We start from the raw sequence: 27825 nt of genomic DNA, 5'->3' as shown, positions 1-27825 counted from the left end.
TGAACATCAAGTTCAGATGTTAAAATGTAACGAAGGATAACTGAGAACACAGAAATCATTGTTTTATTATTCTCCAGGCAGCCGTATCTCTGCCCCTTTCCTGACGGTCTGTTAGGAACTCTCTGCTTCTACACCCATGTCACACGGAAAAAGCAAAAATAAATAAATAAATAAATAAATAAATAAATAAAATAAATAAAGCACGAGCAGGCAATTAGGCGCACGTTTAATTAGTCACCAATTACACACGCAAACCGCAGAAGGCTGAGGCGAAGCCGGGACAAACGCCGCTCACCCCTCACCTAGCGGGGCAGCTCCGGCAGGCAGGGACCGGGCACAGCCACAAACCGCCACAAACACCGCCACCACCTCAGGGCCCTGGCGGGGGGCCGACGGGCAGCTCCCAGCCCTTCCCTTCCCTTCCTTTCCCTCCCTTCCCGTGCCGGGCCGAGCCGTGCCGGCCATGCCCGCCCGGCGGCGCATGCGGGGCGGGGAGGCGGGCGCCGTCCCGAGATGGCGGCGGCGCGGCGGGTGCCGGCGGGGCGGTTCCTGCTGCTGCTGGCGCAGGAGCACCTGGAGTTCCGCCTGCCGGTGAGCGCCCCGCGGCCGGGGATGGGACGGGACGGGACGGGACGGGAGGGGGCCGTGAGGGGGGCGCTGCCCTCGGGGGCTCCCCACGGGGACAGCCGGGAACGGCCCGGGGGCAGGCGGCGTGTCCCGGCCCCAGCCCCGGCCCCTTCCTCTTCCCCCAGGGCCCGCAGGGGGACGCTGGGGGGAGAGGGAGCGCTGCAGGCGGGTCGCTGCCTTTCCCCTGGGACGGCTGTGCCCAGCGAGCTGCCCAGCACCTCTGCATCGAGCTCCGGCACCGCCTGCCTGCAGCGCGGCAGCCCCGGCACATGCAGAGCCTGCCCTCGCAGGCCGTGCTTTCTGCGCCTTGCAGCTTGCCTTTAGGCACTGAGAAATGAGTGCAAGAATGGAAAACGCTGGGATTTCCCTACTGGAGTCTTGCCTTTGAACCTACTGTCCCCTACAATGTACAGCTCTTCATAACCTGTCAGTAACTCGAGTTGTGACAATCAACTACTTTTACAGCAGAAGAGTCTGTTTTTTCATCTCATAATTGCTCCACACAAGCTGAATTTAACTCTAAACCTCTGCCCTACCCACACAGTTGCGTTAAGAGTTTTTCATTGTTGCTTCTCACAATAATTCCTTAGTAAATGCCATTCTTTCCTCTATTGTAAGTTTTTGTTTGTAATCCCTGTGGAGGTCACAGTCTGCATTAAAACTTATAGTATGCTGTTCTGTCTCTGATACATACATACATACATACATATATATATATATATAAGTTTAACGCATTGGTGAATGCTCACAAAGCCTGACCTTTTTATTTTCCCTTTAGGAAATAACATCTTTGCTCTCGCTCTATGGTGGACAATTTAGCAATCAACAGGAAATTCGTGTAAATGTAAGTGAGGACCAAATATTTTCCTTGAGTGTATGTATGATATACAAATATGTCCTTTATGATATTTTTATTTAAAGTGTGTAACTGAATACGTTTTGAAGTTTCTTAGGAAAATAAGTTGTCTTCCAAAAATGAGCAATTCCCAATTTCAGCTCAGATTTTGGGTTTAGGAAAAGATGCACAAAAAGCACATCAGGATGTCTTCATTTAGCTATATAGAAAGAAATTGTGCCATCTACTGGGAGGCTTGTTTCCTTTCAGAACAGCTGAACCATGAAAACATTTTAGTAGGCTGTGTGAATTTAGTGTTTACCTCTAATTTGATGAGACACTATATCCAAAAAAGTGAAGCTGGCAAGCTGTATAATTCTGGTCTTAATGCTTAGTCAGAAAACATTACTAGCCTTTTGTTATTAGTTTTGTATAAGTAGGTGTTATGATTCCTTAGCGGATGAATAATCTAGAAAATTATAAACAAACAAATAATATTTTACCAAATCAAAGATATGGCAGGAAAATGGAATTTGTAGTAAAGGTTCTTGGCTGTTCAACCAAGAATTAATTTTACCTTAAATTAAATGTTTTATCCTCACGTTTTCTGTACTGTTAACATGTTTTTTTCTTCAGCATGCATGTTCTGTTTTGATACAACAGAATTGTGTAATTGTGTAATACATGTAACATCCTCCAGGTAGACATTCGCATCACTCATCTTCTTTCTATTTCAGTCTCCTTTTTGGATTCTCAATATTCCTTCAGAAGAGATGGCAAGGGGAATAATGAAACGGACAGTATGTGCAAAGTAAGAGGTGAAAAATCTTCAAAATGTTAAAGTAGGCTGTAAAAAGCTTTCGCTATAAGAGGGGAAATATTAATTTTGAATGGAGTCTTAAGACTTATGGAGCCCTAAGTCGCTGCATACCCCTAGAAATGAGGAAGTATTGTTGGACCCTATAGGACTGATTACATATCATGCCTGTCCTTCTTACTTAATTTACAGTCAGCACCAGGTCTTGAAGCACTGTTTTTCACTGTAGAGCCAGTGCTCATCTTGTAGTGTCAGTGACTTCCCAGTTGACTTGAGTACTGCTTAGGTAGTGGCTCATTTTAAAACACACATGGAATTAAAATATAAGAACAATGAAAGGTAAAAACTGAAAATCAAGTTTAGAAGGGAATGATACGAGAAGATACATATTCCTTGTCATATGTGATGTGAATTAAAGCACAACAGGACAGCCTACAGGTGTTCTATATGGCATGCTCTTTCAAACAATACATACAACTCTCATATGCTTATTTTATGTAGAAAGCACGACTTGCCCACTGTTTTTTCCTGCCCTTTTATCTCCTATGGGGAGTTATGTTAGCATAAGATTGCTGGAGCATCTCAATTGCACTGCTAATGAAAATTAAAAGCTCTGAAGCATATACTTATCTAAATAAACTCTCAGCAGAATGTTTAGGGCTTTTTTTTGTTGTTGTTGTTAGATAATTAAGTGTAAAGGTAAGAAGTGAGTCTGAATTGCTTCTCCAACAGCAAAATAAAACTCAAAGACGAGTATTTGTTTGTCCCTAGTATACCCTATGTTATTAGCTTTTCCATAGCTCCATCTATAAATATAGTTTAAATTCTTAAAGTAAATAGAAACAGATGCTTTAAGAAGAAATGGCACACCGTTAAAATTTACTCTCTTTTCAGGGTAAATGCAGGTTAGACGTGTAGCCCTAAATATTTTTCAGGAAAGGAATACTGCAACTAAATGGCCTACCACTGACCCTTGTCACTTAGTAAAGTGTAGTTCTCTTACATTTGTGTGAGTGAGCTAAACCTTTGAACTCTGGCAAGTTTTTCCTTAGGGAGTCAACCACCATCCTTGTAAAAGTACTGCATGCCACTGCTGATCTTTAAAGATTGTCTCTGTGTATGGTGTGTTACAAATACGCATAGGAATGTCTAACAATGTGCAGTGTCATGAGGGTTCCTGTTGGAGAATTTTTTTTCTTTGATATGGATATGGCACTTGGGATATCTGAATGCTGGAGGGAAGGCCTGTGATGTGGTGTGAGGTGGTGTGCCTTCACTTCAGGAGCATCAGTTCTGTCATCTTCCAAGGCAATGCTCTCATTGTAGCCAGCAATATGGAAACAACAACAAAAGTGTGGGAAACAGTGTAGTGCTTAAAAGTCTTAAAATGTCAAATGTCTTAGACGAATCTTCAAATGGGATAGAACCACTGGTTATATCTCTGGCTACATAAGACAGACCAAACAAAAAAGCATCTTTGATACATCAGCTTAGGATAAAAGAAAAGTATCTCTCTGTTCAGAACAAAACTTAAATGTGTGCTAAGACACAAACAACATCCTGCTATACCCCATGAAGCCTAAGCGTGTTGGCCAAGAAGGATTAGTGAGGAGTGTCTGTAAGGCATTTCCCTCTTCCCTTCCCCTTTGCCACTTCTGTCTTACTGCACTCTAAAAATATTGGTATTTTCAGGTCTATATTTGAACTGTGGGGTCATGGCAGATCTGCAGAGGAGCTCTACGCATCTTTGAAGAACTACCCAATGGACAGGATGGTATGCATGTGAAGAACTTAAAACTGTTTTCTTTATTGCAGTAGTTAACACTGCAGCTGTACTAATGAGAATCTTTGCCATGTTTTCAGCTTCCATATCTACAGCCTGACTCTACGTACAAGATACGTATTCATACTTTCAATAAAACACTGACCCAAGCACAGAAAATAAAAAAGATAGATGTAAGTAGATGTTTAAGATACCATCAACATTGATTTTTATCTATTTACATTGTTCGTATTCAATACTATCAGTGTTTTCTAAGATGCATCGAATTTGGGGTTTCCTGAATATCTTAAAACAGTTTACAGCTTATGTCTTGTCACCTGTAAATGAGATCTTTCTGTCCGACTTAACGTTCCCCATGAATTCCTGCCTTTGTGGTTTTCTTTTCCTAAGCAGATCACGTGAGGCATATACAAAGATAAACAACGATCACAGTGCTGATTTCGTAGATGCAGAACTTTAGGCTTATGGCCTAGAACTATAAGTTTCATATAGAGTAGATGCCCGTTCTAAGAAAATCTCTTATCTCCATATTAGACATCAATTGTTGGAGTATGTGGAACAGCCAGTCCGCTGACTTTAGTTGCAAGCTGTGGATTGTTTGCCAATTTTCTGTTCTGTCCTTGTGTTTCTGTCTGTGCTTGTGTTCTCCTGCTAGTTGTATCACTATTTTAATTAAGATTTTTTTCTAAGTTACTGCTTTTGCTTATTTAATTATGCTCTATTTTTAGTCGCTGTTGATTCTGTAGATTTTTAGGGGGGTTAGGTTTTCTTTTCTGGGGGAGGGGGGGGATGGGATACATATTTTAAAAACTTGACCTAGAAAGTGTAGACTGTTTTTCTTTTTTTGTGTAGGCTCTTGAATTTCTGCCATTCAATGGAAAAGTAAATTTAAAGAATCCAGAACATGTATTCTGGATTTTGGAAGATTATGGAATGGACCCTAATAATGTTCCAGAAGAGCCTTTTGATCTGTATTTTGGTAGATGGGTGCGTAAGTACAGTTGCTTCAGTTTTTGAGCTTATATATTCAGAACTGTTCTTCAATTTAAAATGTAAAAGTTGTCTTGAGCTTTAATGGAAGCATACAGTATAACTATGACTGAATATATCACTGCATAAAACAGTGATACAAGTCTTGAAACTGTGACTAAGAAAAAGCAGTTTACTTTAGCAATTGAAAAACAGGTGGAAAAAACTGGTGTTAAACAGCGCCAATGTCTGCACAGCTGTGGTATTATAAATCCAGGTGAAGCTAAACGCACCAGCAGCTTTTTTCAAACATGAAGAAACATTTACAGGAACAACAGATGATTTGCTACCATGGTGACTTGCATCAGCCCTGCTGGAGCATTCTGCACGTGCTTCAGGTGTCCTGATGAGCACCTCAGTAGAAAGGTATGGACTGAGCCTTTGACTCAGTAGTTATCCTGTAGCTGTGAGTTATCATGGACTGAGACTTTGGACCACAGTGGGTCCAGCCCACAAGTGGATGTGTGAGTGAGAGGACACTGACAGTGCTGTGCTGCTCACACACAGTAAGGGTCATTTTCAAAAACTGTCTAGAGCTTGTCATCTGAGGTACTTAGTGCAAATGTTCTCGTCTGCTGGGTGTATGCACTCCAAACCTGCTGCATAATTGGGATATTTTGAGGAAATCGGATCTAGTCTTTTATATCTTGTGAGGGAAAAGTGGGTCCCCAGAGGACGTCTTACAGAATGACACCAGTGACTGATTGAAAACTGTTCTGGAATGCCCTGGGTCAAGAGCAGTTTAGAAGGGAGGAGAATCCCTGTTGAGAATGCATATCTGTGGTCAGGGGTTTTATAACGATAACTCCCTGGGAAGTTAGAGGCCTGCATTACCTGTTAGTGCCTCTGAATACTCTCCATGCCTGTGATTAACTTGATAACAGCCCGTGTTGTGGCAATACTGCAAAATGGTGCAGCTGTTGTCCCACCTCTGCTGGATTCCTGAAGTGTTCAAAGACAGGAAAAACAACCTGGAAAGCATAGACAAATGTGTTTTATTTATCTAGTAAAACTGGTGGTGGTCAGAGTCAGAGAATTGTGTTGGAAGAGCTTTTGGACATGTTTAATTCTGGACTTTTCTGGTCATCTTCAGTATATTTTGGAAGTCTGATGGAAAAAAAAAGCATTTGGGCCTTGTCTGCTTTACCAGTAAATTTTAATTTGTCAGTGCAAAATTTAGATTTTGAGCATGACAGAAAAGCTGGTGAAGATCAAACTTCTGTGTGACCTTAACCTGTGCACATGCACTTGTTTACATGTACTTTATTTATTAATGTTTTGAAGTTCTTTTGACTCTAAATCGCCAGGAATTGTTATTCTGACACCTAGAATAATAGCAAAGTTGCTCTAATATTTATTTATTTATTTAGAACAATTTTCACTACAAATTGTTCATATATTTTTGATCTCTATCTTGAAGTACTTATGTATTGTATGTATTGTATGTATCTATGCAATACATATATCTATGTATTGCATAGATATTGCACCTGTTGCTTGGAAAGAAGTCTTTCATACCTGCAGAAGGCAAAATGATGCGTTATGGAATGACGAGTTTGCTGTTTGTTGGATAGTGTCACTTAAACAAATCTGTCACTCTGCTTATCTCTTGTATCTAAGACCTGACAAACCTTTCAAATCTTTCAACAGATTGCAGATGGCCAAAGAGAACTCATTGAGTCCTACAGTGTAAAAAAGAGACACTTTATTGGAAATACCAGCATGGATGCCTGCCTGTCTTTCATTATGGCAAATCATGGAAGAGTGAAACCCAACGATATTGTATATGACCCCTTTGTTGGAACAGGTATATTCCTTTCTACTGGAGGGAAAAACTGGGGGATTGTGTTACTGTGGTGTTACGCCACCCTCCTGCCTGATACAGTGGCTTCAGGTGCTGAACTGACATTTGAGATTGTACCAAAAGCAAAATGGGGATCATAAAATGATTCTTGAGAAGGATTTTAGGGGAAGGAGACCAATTTCAGAAGATGCAAACAGACTTCTTAGAACTGTAAAATAATCTTATCTAGTTTTATTTATTTATATGTAGCATGGTTTAAACACCAGTTCATGTGTATTGCGGACCACTTAGGATCCAAAGTCACTAAGAACTGAAATTTGGTTGCAACATTCCCTGCAGCAACTTTCAGAATGTTGTGTAGAGTAGCATCTCTGGAGGTGGCTCTTTTGAGAAGTGTTGAGGGCACTTTTGAGCCTGAACACACTGTAGCAAATGTTAGGTTATAGCATTCAACAGTGATGGGCTCCTTGTGCTGTTGCATCTTTAGGACAGTGCAGTTCACAGCATGTATTCACTCCAGTTACGATTTGTCTTAGTTAAACCAGGAGGGGGAGCTTTTATTCCACATATTGATCTGCATGCCATAGAAGTACCTTGTACCTGAGGGAAACTCAACTTTTTTGTAGTTGAAAAAGAAGATCCATGGTGTCAGGTTGTAGCATTTAATCATACAAGAGTATATTGCATTAAGCCACCTTTAGCCTTTATTAGTTTATTGAAAAGAAAAGCAAAGGCTTTATTGCTGACCTGGATTTCACTAAAGTTTGACCATGTGTTAAGAGCACGTGAGCCACATGAAATTAAAAATCCTTATTAGGAGCGTGAAGAGAATTCACTGCAGAAATTATTACAAAGATGCTAGGGAGAGTGAAGGCAACACTACAGCAAGCAGTAGCAGGACAAATTTTTATTAGCATGTGGATTCTCTGTAACACAGAAAATACATCAGGAATATCGTATTTTCAGAAATACAGGACTTCAGTAAACTATGTTTCTGTTTTCAGTATTTGTATTCATATACAACCTGATTTTTTGCATGCATAATAATCTCTTAACAACATTTACTTATCCTCCTTGTTCTTGTGTTTGGGGAGTAACCTTTGAAAGGGTGATAAAATTCCTCTAGTTCATCTGTAAGCAGTTATGCTTTGGTGTTAGTAGTTTTGTTTCTTTATCTGCTAAACCTACAGCACAAAAAGTTCTCTGAAAGCAATTATTTTCTTGGGAGTGAAAATGAAGATAAAAATTAAGGGGTAAAGACAGAATGAGGAAAAATTGCATAGAGATGATGAAGATATAGAAATTAATGATGAATGTGAAGACTTAAGTGATTCAGTTCAAAAGTATAACATACACAAAATTCTCCTCAAACTGCCCAGTGATTTAAATTAACAATTTTATGGCTTCACTGCACTAAACATCTGTAATGTGCAGACTTGAGATTAACAGTACACAGGGACGTGAGAGATGCTGGGTAAGGCAGTCAGAAAACTGCATTTATAACCAAACAGTGTCTTTTCTTTTGCACCTACTCTTGGTGAATAGCATCCAGGAATTTCAATAGTTTAATGAGGTCCTTTATAGGATTTTCAACGTTGTCAGGTGCAGTAGTGAGCTATCACATACTTTTGGAAGGTAGTTTAGAGTTGAGAGTAAAGCAGTAAATTTGAGCTTATGAATTTGGAAAGAATGTACCTTTGGTACTTGAGGAGTACTTTGAGGAAACCGTAGTTCAGATTTCTTCACTGATGCAGCTTGAATACCTGGATTGATTTTTTTTTTTTTTTTTTTTTAATTTAATGCTCTATTTACCAGGTTAGAACAGCCTTGCAAAATGGTGCTTGTTTTCTGGAAGCAATCTGTTTTTGCTACGTGAGCCAAACAAGCCTTCCAGATCAGTGTAGTAGTGGACAAGGGGAATTTGTCCTTGGAATGAAAAGTGCTTTTGACTAGGCTGATTTAAGACCCGCCAGAGGTTTCTGGAGGAAGAAATCAAGTCTTTTATCTGAATATTTTGTATTGTCCTGTTTGACAATTTGTTCTTGATACTCCAGTAAGCCTATTGCTTGTACTTCAGGAAGATGTTTGTCCCTACTTTCCCTTTGCCAATTCATGATGCTGTATAATTGCAAGTAACACAATTTTGTTCCTTGACATCGTGGAGGACAGTGATACGACCAGACCCTCATTTGTGCTCAAGAGATAGGAAGAACAGACACTATCCAATAGAAAGGCATGAAGTGCTGTGCCATTGTCATTTGGTTAATAGCTGTCAGTGGACCCAATGATTATCTGTTTAACCCTTAACATACATCTGTTTAATATAGGGTAGGTCAAAGGGCTGGCCCAGTTAGGATATTTAAGTATCTATGTAGGTTTCTGTGAACAAAATTGAACTAGTATCAGCTGAGATTTAAAAGCTCTAAGTTCATGCTTTCCTATCTTATTTTTTTATGTGATTAAAAATACTCTTAGATGGGCAAAGTACTTTCTTCTTACTTTTTTTATAGGACTGGGTGGTATGCCATACTTGGGGTCAGGGATAGCTAAGTTTGTCTTGACCCTCTGGAGGTACTGCCCATCTGTTCTGAGGGATTACAGCCGAGAAGGGAAATGGGTGACTCCTATGGGGTGAGTAACCTTGCTTTTCCCTGATCCATTTCACAAGGAAAAAAAAACATATATATTTTTTTTCTCCCTCACCTTCAATTTTGGTAGTTTATTAGCATACAGTGCAGGAATTTTCTAGTGCCTCATGTAGGACCTTTAGCCTGTACATGCAGAATGTGTTGCAGATTTGCTGGTGCTGAGTGGTTGGTGTGGGGCAATGCCTGAGATGCTCCTTTTCAGGCTGCCAGTGAATGCAAGAATTGGCGTCATCCACGCAGGCAGCTTGTGTGCTCCTGGTGCTGGTGAGCTCTTGTCTTGCAGCAGTTGTCCCCCTCATTTTAGTGGGATTGCTTCTACCTATAAGCAGTTGGCATCAGTAATGTGGGGTTCACAGCCAAGTTCTTGGTTACGGTACAGTTTTAAACTGTTCTGTTAGCTGTATACTTTCTGATTAACAGCACAATTCTTTGATAATCTTCTGCCATCCATTGTTTTTTCTTTTGGAAGTTGTTAAAGACCTGGTGGAGGTGCTCTTTTTTTGTGGGCTATTTTTCTGTTGCCCAGTTTCAAGGGGAAATCACACATGCTTTTTTTTTTTTTTAGCAGTTTTTTAATTAGAAATGCAGATCACAGTAGTAAATAACAAAAATAGTAAATAAATTTAGTTTTATTGCTGGATTAGTAAACTAACAAATGTGTTGACAAAATAGCACCATACACAGAAGAAGACATCTGTATATAGCTCTCAACTAGCAAAACAATTAAGGAAATTTTTTTGATACTGACATTTATAATGGGGATATTTATATTTGTGAGGTTCTTGACCGTTGCTTCCTAATAAGGGACTGAATGCCCACGTACACAAGTAGTTTAATTTTTGACATAGGTAAGGAGACTAACTTTGAGAATAGGCACTGTAAAAATGCCTTTTTTTTTTTTTTGCGGTAATTTCTTAGATTGTTTGCCAGAAGTGCTTATTAAAGAATGAACAGCTTTGATTCTTGTAATGCTCAGAGGGTCTAATTGCTTTAAATACAGAAAACTACAAACTCCTCAGAAAGTCTCCAGAGATGAGTGGCATAGGAAGTTCACGTATAAGAGAGAAGGGATTTAGTATTAACATCTCTGATTATAATTGTGTAGAGATTTTAACTGTTTTATGGTTGTATTTTATTTTTTTTTATTGGGTTTAGCTTTGAGTCTAGTGTTCTGCTTCTGTAAACTCCTGACACTCCTGAGGAAAAAATCCTAACACAGATGACATTCATAACAACAATTTACACCTTTCCCCTTTTTTGCCCTTTGTAGGTGGCCTCCTTATCTCCTCGGCACACTTTGGAGCATATGTATGTGGTACTGATATTGACTACAACACAATCCATGGATTAGGTATGTTACATATTTCTAAGCCATTGAATTCTTACTCTTTGGAATTTATGAATTCTGTTGATAGAAGGTTGTGCATCTTAAAGCAATGTTAATTTTCACAGAATTAATTTGTTCATGTATAATTTTATTGATTGATTTATGCGTGTCTTAGCTGAGTTATTCTTTTAATTTTTAAGCATTAAATATTTAAGAAAAGGAACAATGAAAACCAAAACATAATTCAAAATAGTAATGTCAATAGCTATGTGCTTTCTGATTCTGTGCTGTAGGAACATTTTTACATAACCAAACCCAGCAAGCCTTGTCCCTTTCTTACTTCTCTGAAAAACTGCTGTGCAAATTAGAACGTATTTTCTGCATAGGATTATGACTGATGGATAGTGCTTCTCCAAAGTTAACATCTAATAAACTAACATTTAAAAAAAAATGTGTTCTGTATGTATGTATGTTCCCAATACAGACGGTACAGTGGGACTATTTTTCATCTGTTTTCATTATGTATTGTTAGTTACAAAGCTTATTTTATCACAAATACTTCTGTTGGTGAGTAGAATAAGGCAGGAGATAAACTATTGTTTTGTGTGACATTTATATGAAAGATTTTGCTGTTGAGGATGCATTTTTTTCCTTTCTCTCTCAGGCAAGGCAAGCAGAAAGAACCAGAAGTGGAGAGGGCCAGATGAAAATATCAGAGCTAATCTCCGACAGTACGGTTTAGAGAAGTATTACCTTGATGCCCTAGTTTCTGATTCTTCACGACCAGTATGGCGAAAAGGGATGCTGTTTGATGCAATCATCACAGATCGTAAGTTTGTTAATGCTTTCTGTTGCCCAATTACAATGACTAAAATATTATTGCCTAGATATATGCATATGTATATTGATTTAATGTCTCAATGAATGCTCAGATCTGCAGTTTCCATATTACAAAAAATGACCTTTGAGTTCAACACTGTGGAAACTGGATCTGCATTTTGACATCTCTGCATTTATTTTAAGGATAGTTATAAATGTGTAACAAAGCTGCAGATAATGCTGTCTTCCATGGAGACAATATTATGACTGACAGTGAAAATCAATATGGCTGAAAATCATCCTTTGAAGGTGTCTCATTCAGTAAAGGTATAATGTTACTGATGCGTGGAGCCTTCTTACCAGAATGGTCTGTGTTGCTTTTAGGACTTGATCTGCAGCACAGTGGAGTCTGATGGACTCTGAAGACTTACATTAAGTACTTATTGGAGTGCTTCCAAAGAGAGAGTTTAATGCATTTATGATACACTTAACTGCTGGAAGCACCAAGAGTTTGAAAGGATCCTCTGCTCTTCTAGAAACCTGTGTGCTTAACACCATTTGTCTTGCCTGAGAGGAGTAGAGGCTAAGGGAATAAACAGAAGACTTTGATACAGTAATTCCTGATGTCTAGTACTGGCTCATGCTATGATACATTCATATTAGTTAAGAACAGGGAGGGTGACTTTTCTCTGTGGGTTGCTCCTTGATTTGTATTTGGCCTGTTTGAAAATAAGACAATGCAGTATATTAACATTACTTAGAACTGAGTTTGTAAGTTGTGTTGAAACTTCTGTATTTACAATGTGGTGACATTAGTGCTTCCATGCTGAAATACTGACATGAGTCTTACAAAAACAAATGTGTTGAACATGAAACAAGCATGTTATGCTATTACATGTTTCTGCAAATTTCTAAGAAAAGTGAGCTCTGGCTGCTCTTATCTGTATAAGAATTACCATTTGCAGAATGTGCTGGCAAGAAATTCCAATTATACGATATCATTTTGAAAAAGATCAGCTAAGTGCTACAGCAGAGGTGTTTGTTTCTATCAAACAAGAGGATGGGATTATTTGTCACATGTTGAAAATGTAAGGCTTATTTTTTTTATGAACAAATCTGTTAACAAAACAGAAAAGCATTTTCTATAGTGTAGCAAACATCTAGTATGCTAGAAGCCTCTTACAGCTGAAAGGCTTTCTTTGAAACAGTTTTTAAGCAATTATTTGGATCTTACCCTTACCAACTTTCTTTGTAAATTTTTTCCCAAAACTTTGTATAAGCTATAGATTATGCACTGTTTTATATGTATAATATAATTGTATCATGTTATGTGCGCAAAGAGTGAACTTCTCATCCCTGCACTATGCTTTTGCTTTGTATAGCACCATACGGTATCAGAGAAGCTACTCGCAGAACAGGTTCACAGAAGGAATCAGTTAAGTCAGCTGAAGGAAGGTAAGCGAGCTGTTTTGTCTGCTGTAGAATATAAATGTTTCAATGGGAAGCCAGTTACAGTTTTAGAATCTTTATTTTTTCTTGGTTGACTGTCAGCTCTTTAAAAAAGTTAATAATTAAAGAAGAAAAGCCCCTTTTGTACTGTTTGCAAAACCAATACGTCACCTCCTGAAATCCTTTTGGTTTTGCTCTACCTGCTTATAACTTGCATGTGTCCGGATTTCAAATCCTGCGTCTCACCTCTGTGAACCAGCAGTACCTTGTTTCCTATTCTCAGTGTTCTCTTCAAGCCCTGCAAGTTGCAGAATAAGTTTAAAATGGAGTACCTCTATTTCAGCTTAACCTTCCCTCTTAGTTTTCTACTGCTTCTTTCTCTTTACAGATAACACATGGCTTTTGGCACTTGCTTGGCCTTCCTTGTCTTCTGTCTTTTACTATAAATTGCCCTTAGGGAAGATGCTATGCAAAATAATTATTTCCAACGTGCTTGTGTTTCAGTGACTTTCAGAAGTACTAAAGATGAGTGTAAATAGCCAGTAAGGGAATTTGGGAAGTCTTATTCCTCAAAGTAGAAGTTGCACGTCTGAATTTACCTAGGCAGTTTTGCAAATATCAAGTAGTGCTACTTTTTTATAATGAAAAAATGCAAGATTTACTTGTGCTTTTATGTTTACACTTGTGATTTTTTTGTTTAGCACAGAAAATCCCGTCTTCATTTCATCCAGCTACCATCTGAGTGACATCTTTTTTGACCTTCTGAAGTTTGCCGCAGAATATCTGGTGATGGGAGGAAGATTAGTTTACTGGCTGCCGATATACAGGCCTGAGTATGTATCCTTGATTTCTGGTATGTAGCATGTCAGAATGAACGCAAAATTCTAACTGTGATTATTTGGGCATAATACAGCTGGAACTTCCATAGCACTAGCACTGAAAAGTAATGCTCAGGCATCGTATTGTTGGAACTTCGTATGAGGGCAAGTGCATTTCGAAATAAGGTTTTTGAATGGAGATAATTCCAATTTACCAAAAAGCTGTCACTCCTCCTAGTAAATGCATGTCTAATGGCTTGAGGTTTAAGCTTAGAAAATTAGGCTTTTAAGGTGCAGATAAATTCCTAAGGTAGTAGTAGCAAGGCAAAACACTAATATGTGTTTGTATTAGAGTAGTTGGTAGATGTGTATGACAGGGTCCGGTAAGTGAACATTCTTGGATATTTGGGGTTTGGCACCACTAATTTAGCTTTCTTCTGAGAAACGGAAAGTCAAGTGGCCAAGAGATGGCAGTGAGAGGCAAGAAGTACACTTCTTGCAGTACAGAGAAGCAGCCCTGTTAAGGACGAGAGAGGCCAGCAGAGACTGCAGGATGCTGTCTGCTCAGGAGTGCAGCTTTGGATTGAGTTTAAAAGAAAAGACATCTGCTTGCATACCTGAGTTAAGCATCTCTTAGGTAAGGTTTTGGGCTTTTTTTGCTGTTGTTGTTTTTCCGGAAAACTGTTTTATAGTAAAGTGGGGAGATGATGTACAGTAACTGTTTCTGAACATCTCCCAGAAGTAGGTGTGTACTGAATGCAGCTTCTGCACTGTCATATGTTCCTATGTATGGCCAAGCTATACCGATAAACGAAGTGGGTGTTGTCCCTAACTTCACCATGCAAAAAAGCCATGTTAACAGTCCTTTGTGTAATTATCACATGCTGTTTTGAAAATTTGGAAAATGAAAAAAGCCAATTCTATTACATCAGATTTCTGTGTGCTCTTTAGTAACAGAAGAGTGTGCTTAATAGCTTGTGGGGTTTTTGTTTGTTTTTTAATGCTATAATTGATATTTTAGGCCTTTTTTTATACTACTGTTCACAGGCAGAGCAAAGAATGCCATTAACAGTATTATACTCCTTGCTCAAAATGTCTTTCTATACACACTTTTAACCCTGATAGAATTCACAAGTACACAGGGTCTTAGATTTCCATGTCAATGAACTCTGTTTGGAATTACTGTGTTTTTTTCTGTTTTAACAGAGCTTTTTGTCTAGTCTTTGAACATTGGTAAAAGCATGCATCCTCTGTACAGCAGAATACAGTGTTTAGATAACCACGAGCTACACATTCTCGTTCTACTTTAGCTCCTGTTTTGGGACGTCGGCTCTCAAACTCTAGTTGTATTGCCTCTTAAACAGTACATTTGTACAGATGAGTATGAGTTGACTTCATGCAATGAAGTTTGAAATATGGAAGTTACTGTATCAGCACAGTATCATCACTTTGTTGTAATTTCAGTTGGAAAGATGAACACAAGAGAAGCTGTTAAAAAACAGGAATGTAGAGGAAAGATAAGCTGCTGGCTACTAATTTATTGTGCTATCAACTATGCTTAGGCAACACCTGCCATCGGGTTCATGTGGTATTTGAGATCCTTGTGTATTACCTTAAATTAAAAGCAGAACTAAATTAAAACGGGTTTCTGTTAAAAGCACTGCTACTGTATTACTCTTTTGATAATGTTCTGAGTTTCACCTGAGTGCAGAAAGATACATATGCATTAATGCTAACAGACAAGGTTTTTTAACAAGCCGATAATGATCTCTCACTCTGCAAGATAGCATCTCACTCCAAAGTTTACTCTTTCAATCTGACATTGAAATCGTTATTGAGTCTGAATTCTTTTAATTCCTCTGCAGCCAGGCTTTATTATGGTTATGAAGAGAAACTTTTAGGATACTGTGGCAGAGTGCCTACCTTTGTAAGCGTGACAGGCAGTTTGGTGGTAGTGGATGCATCAAAAGTCTTGTGTAGTAGAAAAAAAAACTGAGAATTCATTTGATTCTCCCTTGTCAGAAGCATGTTCTGACTTTACCTAGCAGGTTATGCCTTGATTTTGGACACAAGAAGGGACTGAAAGCTTGTTTGGCTATCTGGAAATTTTGGAATGATGCAGAGATGCGGTACTGTTAGTTTTTTTATGTATGTACAAGTCTGCATTTGGTATTGTCGTACTAATTTAACAGCTCACTATTGTCTTTAAATTAAGAAATGTCAAGATTTCCCTCAGCTCTTCGAGGGATGCTTTTATCAGCTTGTGCTTTGTGAATTTGCAAGGCTGCTCAAGCTTCAGAACTAATGTTTTTATTCTCTTAAGTGAAAAGTTTGTGGCAGGATTTTGTGAAGAATGACTTTTCTTCTTTTCTACAAATACTTTGTCAACAACTGAGCATCTGAAATTAGTGTTAAGTAATTGTAATACTAGAGCTTGCATGAAACTTATTCTACCAAATCCTGGGTTAGCATGGTTGTCCAATGAGTTCTTCATTTTCCACCAGCTACTGTTAGTGGACACAAAACTATGGTCCAGAGAAGTTCCTATCACTGTCCTGTCTCGTCAGTAGGGCTAGATAAATGGAATTTGATTTTTATACTGCTTTTTTTTTTGTTGTTCTTTGGCATGGTCTTTTCAATGCATCTCTGGTTTGTGTGCCTTAATAGGCTTGCAGGTCTGTCAATTTGGGACTTGCCTGCTGTCGTGCACAAGCCTATGCCATACATACAGGACAACCCATTTTTAGTTGTGTTGGATTTGACTTCTCTTTCACCTATACACCAATACATCTACTTGGTAAAGTGCAGAAAATCCACTTCTTTACAAGAAAAATACTAAGCTCCTCTATTATATCTTTTAAATTCCAGGGACTGGTTCCAAAATTGTTCAGTTCTGATTTTTAATGTCTTACTTCTGTTGACCCCCAACCACAGGGGAATCATGAGAGCAAGCATTTTATATAAAATCCTAGTCACTGACAATACCCCATATACCATTTTCTGTATTATGTTACAGTAACTGTTATAGGAGAGCTTATTACAAAAATGAGGACTACATGGCTGATTTATACTCTAGTATATCGGAATCATGTCACATCTCATTTTATATTATTAAGCTAGGTTAATGCTCCAGTCTCATGCAAAGCTCTTAAATTTTAAATTCCTCTTTTCAGCATTTGGAGAAATAGGAGGAGGGAAATTCCCTTTTTCCACAGGGAAATAGTATGCTTATGAGATGGAAGGCATGTAAAACACCTACTTGGCTCTATAGACGAGGCTTTATTGTAAGCCATGTTGCTACCATCTGATGTTAAAAGCTAGTTGATTTTTCTCCATTTAGAAAAATCTTCCATCATTTGACAAGACAACTACAATGTGATACATGTGTAGCATCTTCTTCTGAACTCCAGGAATGTCATTGCTATAGGAGCTAGTTTAGTATCAGTCAGAATTCAAGTGTAATGGTCTCCTTTTAGGGAGCTAGAGTTAAGTCTCTTGTTGCTGTATCTTTATTTATGTTGACTGTGGAATACTTTTTTTTTTTTTTTTCTTTAATCACGGCTCCTGATTGGATAGGTTATTACTTCTGATTGGGCAAGATGTTTTTCCTTTGAAATGATATAGGCATGCATACATTAACGTAGTACAAATACATGTATAAAATATGGGTGGGGACCTCTTGACGGTAACATTTCCATTTCTTCTGCACTTTTAATGTCACAAGATGGTTGGAATGTATCATTGGGAGAACTCTGAGCACCAATACCTGAGCTTCTGGTAACTTAATTTAAAATGCATAGCAACTTTCTAGTGTGAGCCATTTTGTGAAAATCTGTATGAATTGTGTTTCAGATGCAAACGTTGCAGTTCATGAGCTTACAACTCTGAATGTTTATTTCTTCCAGATATACAGAAGAGATCATTCCCCGCCACCCATGCCTGAAACTTATTAGCAACTGCGAGCAGATGCTTTCCAGCCACACGTCAAGGCGCCTGATAACCATGGAAAAGGTGAAAGAATTCAAGGTAAGCTTGAATTCTTGATTATATTGTGTAAAGTGGTAGCTGTTGCATTCATGAGATGTTTGTGCTGTTCAGCATTTGATCTTCATTTCTCTCATGGTTGAGTTTTTTATGAGAGCTTTTGTAAAATTGTCACACATTTCTTCAAAGTAAATTGAGTAGTGATTTAAGGGACTCTACTGGTTTTGTTGTTTTCCTTGTTCTCCTCAGCTTCTGATAAACTTTTCGTCCCGAGCAAGTCCCTTAATAGCATGAAACTGTGCTTGCTTATGGAAATTGCATACTCTTTTCTTAGAAAACTGAACTCTGTGATTCAGATCCACATAGAAGTTTAGATGCCTAAATTCCCATTGATCCCAAAGTGTAATTTGGTGCCCAAGTATGTACTAAACGCCAGATAACTTTGTGTATCTGCCAGTACTGGTAAACAATATTCAAATTTTAGAGTGATCTTTAAATCCACAAGGGACTAAACAATATAGCTTTTGGAAATAATATTGTGTCTGTTACATAATTACAACGAAGCAAGGATTTATTTATTTTTTTGCTTAAATTTATTCTTGAGGGGGGACACACTAAGTTCCTATCCTGAGTCACTGAGACTAGTAAATAATACATTTAGGTCTCCTTTCTGTTCTTGCTGCTTCTCTTACCTGCAAAGACTGTTTAAAAAGATGCTAAACCAGTGTGAAGCAAACTCTTAATGAAAACACAAGCAAGAGGTGAGCAGGTGTCTTAGGTATATTCCTTTTCAGCTGGAAGAGCTATTTAAAATGACAGGAGATGCTGTCAGACTGCTGTGTCTGCATGGTGCTTGCAGAAATAACAAAGCAGGATTTCAGCACTGCATTCATAATGCTAATAATGACTGGAATTTTCAAGCAACACCTGAATTTTTGTAAAACACTGTATGTGGAGTTCAGAGCCAGAGCTGCCAACTTTGTCAGTAGCAAACCACAAGGGTAAATTTTGACACTTTTTGGCATGCATGTCTCAGGGTGTCCACAGAGGTTTTCTGCAGAATTTTTTTTTATATGCCAGCTGGTATGCGGCTGCCAGTGCTGTAGGATAAGATGTCCTAACTTTGAAAATATGTTCACCCTCCTACGAATAGACTTTCATCATTTGTTATTCTTGTTTTGTGCATCACGTATTCTTCAGGACGTGCTTTGACAGGTTCACGTCTGGAAGCACTTAGCTTTGAGCACCTGATGCTACTTGGCAGGCTTACTGCCTAGGTAAAACTGTGCAGGTGCTTCTGTTGTGGACTCCAGATGTCTTCTTAGGTAACTTAAAGATGCTAAGCCCTGTGTATTGTTTGTAATAACGCAAAAACTTGTACAAATAACAGTACACAGATTGACACCTTAACTAGTACCTCCTTGGTTTGGGGTCTTGTTTGGCATCTAGCTACTGAAGATCTTCCCACCCCAGTTCTACCAGACACACTTCATATTCTCTTGGCTCTCTGGGATATGTTTTTTCCTGTCCTAATGTCTCAAAAATCCTTTTGAGTTGGTTGCTTATGACTCACCAGATATGATCATAAAATTCAGTATTTGGAGCTTTGGCAGTTTTTCCCCATATGAAAGTGAGTTATTCTGAATATACAGGCATTTACATCTCCAGACAGTTCCCATTTTCTTTAATAAACTGGTTTGTAATGGGAACTTACATATTTCTTTTAGTTCAGCTTAGTGGAGTACTCGCAAGTGACTAAGAAATTTTACATATTATGTAGTGCTGTTATGCAGTCCTTCAGTTTTCCCAGTATTTTGCCACCAATAATGAATTGCAAATTTCACAGCAAATTCAATTCCATTATTAACACTCTAACTTCTTAACTGAAGACAAATTTGATCAGTTAGAGAGCTAGAGAAACAGGGAATTAGTAGAATGGGAGAGGAGCAAAATGGAAGTGATCTGAGATAAGACCTCACTAGCCTGATGTGCCACATTTTATAAATACAAGTGGCCTTTCTGCTCGTATTAAACGGACATGGATCACCTAAATATCTTTCTAAACCTGAAATAAAGCTTCCTAATTGATACTACAGTGGCCAGGACTGTGAGTCAAGCCTTATCAAACTATTGAGAGAGGTTTTTTGGAGCAGTAAAAACACAAATTCCACTCTCCAAAGACTGAACCATTCACATATAAGAACTGAAATACTGTGGTAGTGGAAGAACGAGAACCTGTTGTGTTGGCTGAATAGATTTGTGTTGCAATGTCTGTTGACTCTAATCTTCTAGGAGTCCAGTCTTCTGCTTTAGGTCAGAGGGGGTTTGAACTAATTCTTCCACGCTGAGTCAAGTAAAAATATATCTTCTGCTGTCCTGGTTTATTTTTCAAAAGCCTTTAAAAATATATTTGCATATAAGACTGAAAGATCTTCATGTCTACTATCTATATTTGAATTGTTACTCTTTTTTTTTTTTAATTTAAACGTCAAGTAACTGGTAAATAGCTAATCAGCAGGAAAATTGGAATACAACAACTTACAACAAGCATTATTATCACAAGAGTTCTTGGGAGTCTGTATCTGGTGATCAACTATCTCAGAAGGGGATGGATTTATGAATGGTGTTTAACTGTAGGGTGGCTTGGTGTTCCCCTTCTTTGCTACAGTGTGTCTAGCTTTCTGTCTTCAGAGGCTTGTTGATTTCCCCATGTTTGTTTCAGCCATTGCAGAATTGTTTGTGTTTGTTTCATTCCTTGGCTGGCTGTCTTAAAGAAATAGACCACATCTCTTTGGCGAGCAAATGCTACTTAGTACTAATGAGAAACATTAAAACTTCTTAAATATATACATGGGTATTATATATGGATGTATATATATAAGGAGAGATCTGTAGTTGTCAAGGGTTAAGAGAGACACCTAGAAATTACAGGGAGAGATGAAACAGAAAACTTAAGAATGAACTCTGAGCGTATGACTGCCTATGAAAAGGCCCTGGAGCACTGGGTGTGCAAATCCACAACACTGAATGTGTCCAGCATTTCCATGTCATGGGGTCACTCCAGAGTCTTTACTAGCATAGAACTTTTCCTTCTGAATTTAGCCGTGTCCCTGGATATGACCCTGCATCTGTGACTTGGGAACTGCTCGGTGCTGTTTATAGCTGTATAACATTAGTGTAAGTGGTTTCTGTAGCTACCGTTCAGCACCAGATGTAGAGTGGTAGGAAGCTGTGATAAGGCTAGGAAGATCTTTTAAACAAAAAGTGAATGTGGGTTATTACCCTAAGGCTGAAATGAGGTGTGCCAGATTCATAAAAATCTGTAAACTTGCACGTAGTGTCTGCAAAAACTTAAAGACACAGCTTTCTTGTTACCTTCAAGCCCCCTCCTCTTTCTTCCACCTCTCATTATTTATCAAGGACATGATACCTTTATTTTTGTTGTTGTCTTTAGAACAATTCAGTGTTAAGTTAAAAACACAAATTAGCAAAAGCAGTTCGGTAGCATCTACTTTGCAAGAGCTTTGTTGGTTTTCAGTTGTCACAGAAGTCATCGTAAAACATTTGAGAGCAGAAGTTTTATGTGATAACTGCTGTTTGCAATTAGTCTGCTGTTTTGAGAACTTGAATAATTCAAAGTGAGAACCAAGGAGGATTTAAAAAGAATGAGCAGTGGCTAATCAACATCTTCAGTCCTACAAATAAAGGAAGAAGGCTTTGTCTTGGTGGTAGGACCAGTAGACTGGGGAAGGAGCTGGCTTACTGCCAAGTGGGCTGATCATTGCTGATCAATCTTGGCACGTGGCCTAAGGAAATGCTTTCTCGGGAAGTCTCAGTAGGTTGTGCCAAATAACCAATTACAGACTCTATGCCTTGAAAACTATGCATACTCTTTTTTTTTTTTTTTTTTCTCCAAAACAAATGTGGCAAAAGCTATTCATCCCTAGGTGCAGTGTTGTATCACAAGCAGTACTCCTGATTCTTCCAGTGTGTCATGTTAAGAGGAGGAGAGGGACTATGTGTGTTAAAACACAATGGTTCAACTCTATTCCCCCAATTTAAACTTTAACATAAAAGGGGGGATTGGAGAGGGGGGCAAGTGAAAGGAGAAACATGTATGCTAACTGGGCTGGACTGTTAATGCATTCCAGGGAGAGCTGACAGATCAGTGACTGAAACAATTCCCAGGATTTGGTCCAGTGCTTTCTTCATTACTGTGTCCCATCCACCCTCTGTAAGAGATCTTCTCTAACTGCATAGCATTCCTGCCAGAACTTCAGGGTGCATGTTCGACCAGTTTGTACTACTCAAACTAGAGCTCACCTGAGGATGTTTGGCTGGTTTCCTTACTGAAATGAACTGGTGCTCGATGCCTAGGTGAATTCCAATCCAGATAGTCAGAATGCTTTTCTGAAGATGATTTTGATGTGTTTTTATCTTTGTGGAGCTAAATGCAGACTTTTCCTAGTGCTCAGATTATACCTGTTTGGCTCCCTGTGTAGATAGAAAATACCCTAATTTAGAATTCATTCAGAAATCCTTAATCTCTGAAATCCAAGATTTTCTTTTAGTTTGTTCAGTTCTCATATTCCTTGTAAAACTATTTTGATTAGTAAATGTCAACAGTGAGTGGCACCTGCAGATAATTGAGGGTTTCTATTTTCTTTTCGTTTTTTTAAGTCATTCCCAATCCGTTCTTTTTCTTTAAAGCCATTAACACCTGTACTGGGCAGTCGTGTCTGTGTAGGGAAGAGATAGGGGGTGGAAGCTCTGAAGCTGGAGTTATGATGTGGGCCAGGAGCTTTCTTAGTAAGCTGTTCCAAGAAACCAGTGCCTGACTTCAGGTCTCCTCCCATCTAGCAAGCAAAGATTTGCGTAGCTTTTTGATGAAGCCTGGATTTACAAAATGGATTGTGCTGTGGTGTGAAGCACCAAGCCTGTTTCCATCTGAATGCGGATGCTCCTTTTGAAGTTTCTTCTCTCAGATATATCCTCTCTTTGTCCTCATCAGCTTGGGGGTAGAGGGAGTTAGTTCATTTTTTCCTCCTTCCCTTCAGCCTGAATTAGCAATTTGTTACTTAAGAAATCAAGATGAATGGAGTACAGGTGTGTGACCTCTTAGAGGTTATAGGGATTCATTTTTATGTCAAAAATACTGTTGACCCATATATCATTATCTTTCAGGGTCGAATATCCCATCCATTTCTTAAAATAATTTCTTAAAATAGGTGAATTAAGTAAAATCATCATTAAAACACTTCCCAGAGGTATGAAAATACATTACACGCTGTGGTCAAAGAGGGTTTACTGGCCTGTAAATTCAGGTGAAAAACAAGTGCTCCTTTCCTCAGCATGGTACTGTATGGGAGACCTGGACAAGTGGCTACAGGCTGACTGTAAGATGAAAGTGTCTTAAGTCCTCCTTTTTTCCTGTCTCCCAGTAGTAATTTTTTTTTTTTTCATGGCCACGTTAAAAGGCATTGATTATGACCCTGAGGATGGTCTTAGAAATGCCTGTCTCTCACAGATGACCACAAGACAACAGTATAGTGTCTGGAGTGGCTTTACTGAGGTCATTTTTTTCCTGCTATTTTTCAAAATCACAATATTTTAAAAGAACTAACTGGATGCTGATGGTAGATGTGCTTTAAGTGTTAGATATGCACATATATGCATATGAACATTTAAGAAGTTAATTTAAACCAGTGGCATTCCACTGGTATCTGCTAGGATAGCAGCTGGGAATTGCTTCGTAGGAGTAGCTCATTGTGTCCAGAAGAGGGCACTTGTACATGCAGACAAATGTCTTGTAGTGTTGAAAAATCTTTATCTTGCAGCTTCAGAATGCATATTAGGATATTCAAAGCAAGATGTGGCATTGATCCTGCTAGGTGAAAGCCCAGAAGGGCTGCAAAATAGCTGAAGAGGGGAATGTCTACTAGAATTTAGTTCATTTATCGCTGGTAGCATTTGGTAACATATGAAAATACTGACTTAAATCTACTGCCATGTTACTAAGGCATTCTAGAGTAATTTTATTTTCAAATGTGAACAAATAACCTGAACTGCATACTGAAGTAATGAACCAATCTGTATGCTGAAGCATTGCTTAAAGAATTTGCAGTAAACTATGAGGATGCATTAAGAAGAAACATTTAGTAGAAGAGAAGTTTAGTTCTGTTGTGTGCTTGTTTTTATTTTCTCTTTGCACACTTCAGTTGTGCTTGTGAGGCTGTTTAGCTCAGTTTCATCTTGGCATTGTGATAAACTGCCATCAACCATAAGTGTTAAACTGTTTTGCGAGTTGCCATTGGTTTTTAGTGCTCAGAAAAACAAAAGTTGGTGTATTGTTTATTTTAGAGTATTGATACCATCAGTTGACAAGTATCTTAATTGAGTAAAGCCACAGTACGTGATGAACTAAACATTTATATGTAGTGGCCCATATAATGGGCCAATTTTCTAAACTGTTTTCTTGGCTAGTGGCATGTGTAGGGATTTACTATGTCAATTTTAATTTTCAGAAGTACACGAATTCTGCACAAGAAAAAAAATCCTCTGATAGCACTTCAGTTTCTGCATGAACTCGCTTTAATCATTCGTATTCCCCTTCTGTTTCTATCTGCTTTCCGCAAAATGAGTGATTGAATTCTCCAGGTGGTATTTCTTCTGGAAACTCATCTTTATATTTCCATTTATAAAAGTGTGTGTGGCATGGTACTCTGCTCTCATTCATTCGTGCAAGGGTTGAGTTCTGGTGATGTTAGTGAGATACTTCCAGTGATTCTGCACAGTTCAAGCTTCGAATGTCTGGTATTGACAACTTGCCCCAGTTTGCTATACAGAGTACAGTAATGAAAACTTAAATGAGTGCATTTAAAAAAACCAAACAAACAAACAAAAGCACCACAAAACAAAAACTTATTTGCTTATAGCTTGTTTTTGATCAATGCCAATGTTAAATGTTAAGAGTTTTTCAGTAGGATGTGTGTGTTCTCGTTAATCTGAACGAAAACTTTAGCGTTGTATTTTTTTTGCGTTGTTTTATGATTTAAATGGTTGCCATTAAATTTTAAATAATACTTTACTCTTGCTTGTAATCATCTGAAAAAGTCTGAAGGAAAAACAATGTCAACGCACACTGAACAGACTGCCATAAAAACTAACACTTGCATTTTGATGCCATGCAGGATCAAGATCAGAACTCTTACTTGGATGATCAATACATGCCGTACAGGGGACACAATTCTTTTCGTGAGAAGTATTTCAGCGGAGTGACAAAGAGAATTGCCAAGGAAGAAAAAGACAACCAGAAGTAAAATACAATATAAACAGATTAAAAAATGAGGAAAGAATGAAGATTGTGTTTCTTTGTAAGGACATCTGGATATGAACATTCATTTGGATGCTTCAGAAAAATAAATACTGCTTTTAATTTTAAAGCAAGATGAAGCCCACAACACAGGTTGAGAGCAGTTCTTTTTAATTAGCTTTGTTTATAGCAGATTTTATTGTACAAGTTTTTTTGAGTCTTATTTAATTTATATTTGTACTTTCAAGTTATAATGATGATTGACTAAAACCATTATTATTGTTCTTTCACCATTAACGTTTACAAAAAGTAGTAGTATTATTTGGCTTCTTAAACTGTGAACATCTGGCTCTTTTAGAAACACGTGGTGGTGATCAAGGATTGCTTATTGTGAAGATCATTTTTTTCTAAATGATATACAGTAAACCAGAAAAGTTTGTAGTGAGTTTTTATTTTTAATTGTTGTATGCAGTGACTCTTCATATGTATTCTGATTCGTTCTGGCTGAGGCCAGCAGTGTTTAAAAAAAGAAAAAACAACACAATCCACAAAGAAACAGATGTGTGTGCGTGTGCACGCGCGTGTGCACACACAGGCACACAAGCCTCTGTGACCTGACAAACTCTGGAGAGCCTATTAAACCCTGTGAAGCCTGTCCACATCTGAAGCTCATCTGTACCTTGGATTTGCTCTTGCATTCCTAAACCTTGACTCTTGGTCAAGCCAACTGTCTGCAATTTTTGGTTCAGAAACTGATAGTTAAAGCAGTAACAACAACAGCATAAAATCAGTAATGGTTCCCTAATGGTATTAAGCCTAATCAAATCTTTGAAATTGAAGATGTATTTGTTAAAGGGAAAACTTTGCTGAATCTGTACCATGTCCATCATGAAAATACCTCATTTGAAAACCACTAAGCCCATTAATTCAGGATGTTAATGGTTCTTCTCCTTTTGGTGGTCAAATATGGCCAGATACTCTTCAGCAGGGCGTTGGTGAATGTATCTGCTAGCTCCAGCCAGGGAAAGCCTCACTTCTTAATTTGCTGCAAGCTACTGACTGTGGTCACATTGCGATCTTTGTAGATTATGATCTTTAAGAGTCTCTCCAAAAAAACAGTCATACCTAGGCAAGTATGAATCGTTGTGTATCTGGTTGAGCTCATTAATTCAATTTGCTCTTCTCTGTGTTGTGGTCCTCAGCTGCAACAGGGAGAGCTCAAATATTCGATGACAACTTTGTCTGACCTTCTGGATCTAATCTGTGGTGTCTTAGGTAGTTCTGAAACAGTGATTTATTTTCTCTGTTTCCATTATAAATCACTTTGTTTTGAGACTCTTAATGTCAGCCATCTAAGAGTTGTTCTGGGCTAAACTTGGAGCAAGATCAAAGCTCAGAAAATTTTTCAAAAGCAGAATTTGAATTGATCGTTTTCAAATATTACATCAAAAAATAACTGCTTCTGAAAACCTGTCTTCATATAACTTCTGACTTCAATTTTAGCATTACAATTTGGCATTCAGTCTTTATTACTTTACAAATTAAAATTACTTTCTGTTCTTCAGAGTCAAGGAATTTTTGTAGATGGATTTATTATACATTTATAACTTCACTTTTGTAAATGTTACTCTACATAGACATGATCTAAATGGTTATACAAGATGTAAGGTAGTGGCAAATCTGGCCCTGTCTATTAAAAGAGAATGATTTAGTTTATTTCTCCTCTTCTTGGTCCAATTTTTAGTCCATTCAGCAGTGGTGGTGCAGCCTCTGTGTAGCAGTTCATACATAACAGCTCTATCACTACTGAAGAATACCCTTTTGAACAGGAGCTGGGAGTGTGTTTGGGGTACTCCATAAACACCCACTAATCAAAAAGAGCTTACAATTGAAATCAGATGTTCCAGCTCTGCTGATCCCCAACATTAAAGCCATCAATGGGAAATATTTCTGATCCCTGAACTCCTCCTCATTTCGCGTGCGTGCTCCAGACAATTGTGCGTGCAGGCTTGCCGAGCAGAGGCGTTTACAGCTGCAGAGCCGTGACACAGCCCTCGCACTGCCTCTAGCAGAGGGCTGACAAGCGGGTGAGTTATCCTTTCGACAGGACTTGGCCACCGGTGGCCGCGGTTCCTGGCGCCTGCCCTCGATCCGGTTCCATTGAGTCTCTTTCCGTGAAGTTCCAGCTTCCTGTCCCTGGCAGGGAGGGTCAGTTCGGGAGCCCGCGCTGAACTCATTCCGTTGTCATTCTCTCCTTTGGGGTGGTTTGGTGCCATTTTCCAGTTTTGAAAAATAAACGTTATTTTTGGAGCGCCTGGTTGCGCTGCAGCAAATGGAGGGAGGGAGGAGCTGAAAGCGGCTGAGAGGTCATGTGGGGAGAGGCCCTCTCCTGCCGGGGGGAGCGTTTTGTGGAGTCAGCAAAGGGAAGGGGTCCCCGTCCTGTCGCAGAGGCCCATTGCTTGGAGGTGGTGTTTCTGGCTGCAATGCCTCCATGTATCTACAGGAAAAGTAGTGGAAAAGCAGCGGAAATAGATTTCCTCCATGTTAATTGTGTGCCCTGCCTGCTTATCTTT

The 27825-nt window shown here is 38.7% G+C and overlaps 1 protein-coding gene across 3 annotated transcripts; it reads left to right on the top strand.

Annotated features, from left to right (window-relative positions):
* Nucleotides 1-300: 300 nt before the first annotated feature.
* TRMT11 (tRNA methyltransferase 11 homolog) lies at nucleotides 301-26968 on the top strand. Of its 3 annotated transcripts, none has more exons than XR_011095064.1 (13): nucleotides 301-591; nucleotides 1406-1471; nucleotides 2200-2273; nucleotides 3972-4053; nucleotides 4143-4235; nucleotides 4915-5049; nucleotides 6742-6898; nucleotides 10814-10894; nucleotides 11535-11699; nucleotides 13072-13144; nucleotides 13840-13991; nucleotides 17862-17982; nucleotides 25131-25269. XR_011095064.1 is itself a non-coding variant. In XM_068677527.1 (13 exons), exons 1-13 carry the CDS (start codon nucleotides 514-516, stop codon nucleotides 25257-25259), a joined length of 1386 nt encoding a protein of 461 aa, XP_068533628.1. In that variant the 5' UTR covers nucleotides 379-513; the 3' UTR covers nucleotides 25260-26968. The 3 variants fall into 3 exon arrangements, 2 of the variants coding, with proteins under 2 accessions (XP_068533628.1, XP_068533627.1); XM_068677527.1 differs by having other exon boundaries at nucleotides 379-591; nucleotides 13840-13971; nucleotides 25131-26968; XM_068677526.1 differs by lacking the exon at nucleotides 301-591 and having other exon boundaries at nucleotides 1414-1471; nucleotides 2200-2280; nucleotides 13840-13971; nucleotides 25131-26968.
* The last annotated feature ends 857 nt before the right edge of the window (nucleotides 26969-27825 follow it).

Source organism: Anas acuta, chromosome 3, assembly GCF_963932015.1.
Source record: "Anas acuta chromosome 3, bAnaAcu1.1, whole genome shotgun sequence".
Classification (NCBI taxonomy): Eukaryota; Metazoa; Chordata; class Aves; order Anseriformes; family Anatidae; genus Anas; species Anas acuta.
Note: the sequence above shows the minus strand (reverse complement) of the source record. Positions and strands in the feature narration are given on the sequence as shown.

Excerpts from the sequence above, each read along its gene's own strand:
- TRMT11 (XM_068677527.1), top strand. The coding sequence starts at position 514 with ATGGCGGCGGCGCGGCGGGTGCCGGCGGGGCGGTTCCTGCTGCTGCTG. Across the intron at positions 592-1,405 it reads ACCTGGAGTTCCGCCTGCCG|GAAATAACATCTTTGCTCTC; the intron begins GTGAGCGCCCCG and ends TTTTCCCTTTAG. Across the intron at positions 11,700-13,071 it reads TGATGCAATCATCACAGATC|CACCATACGGTATCAGAGAA; the intron begins GTAAGTTTGTTA and ends TGCTTTGTATAG.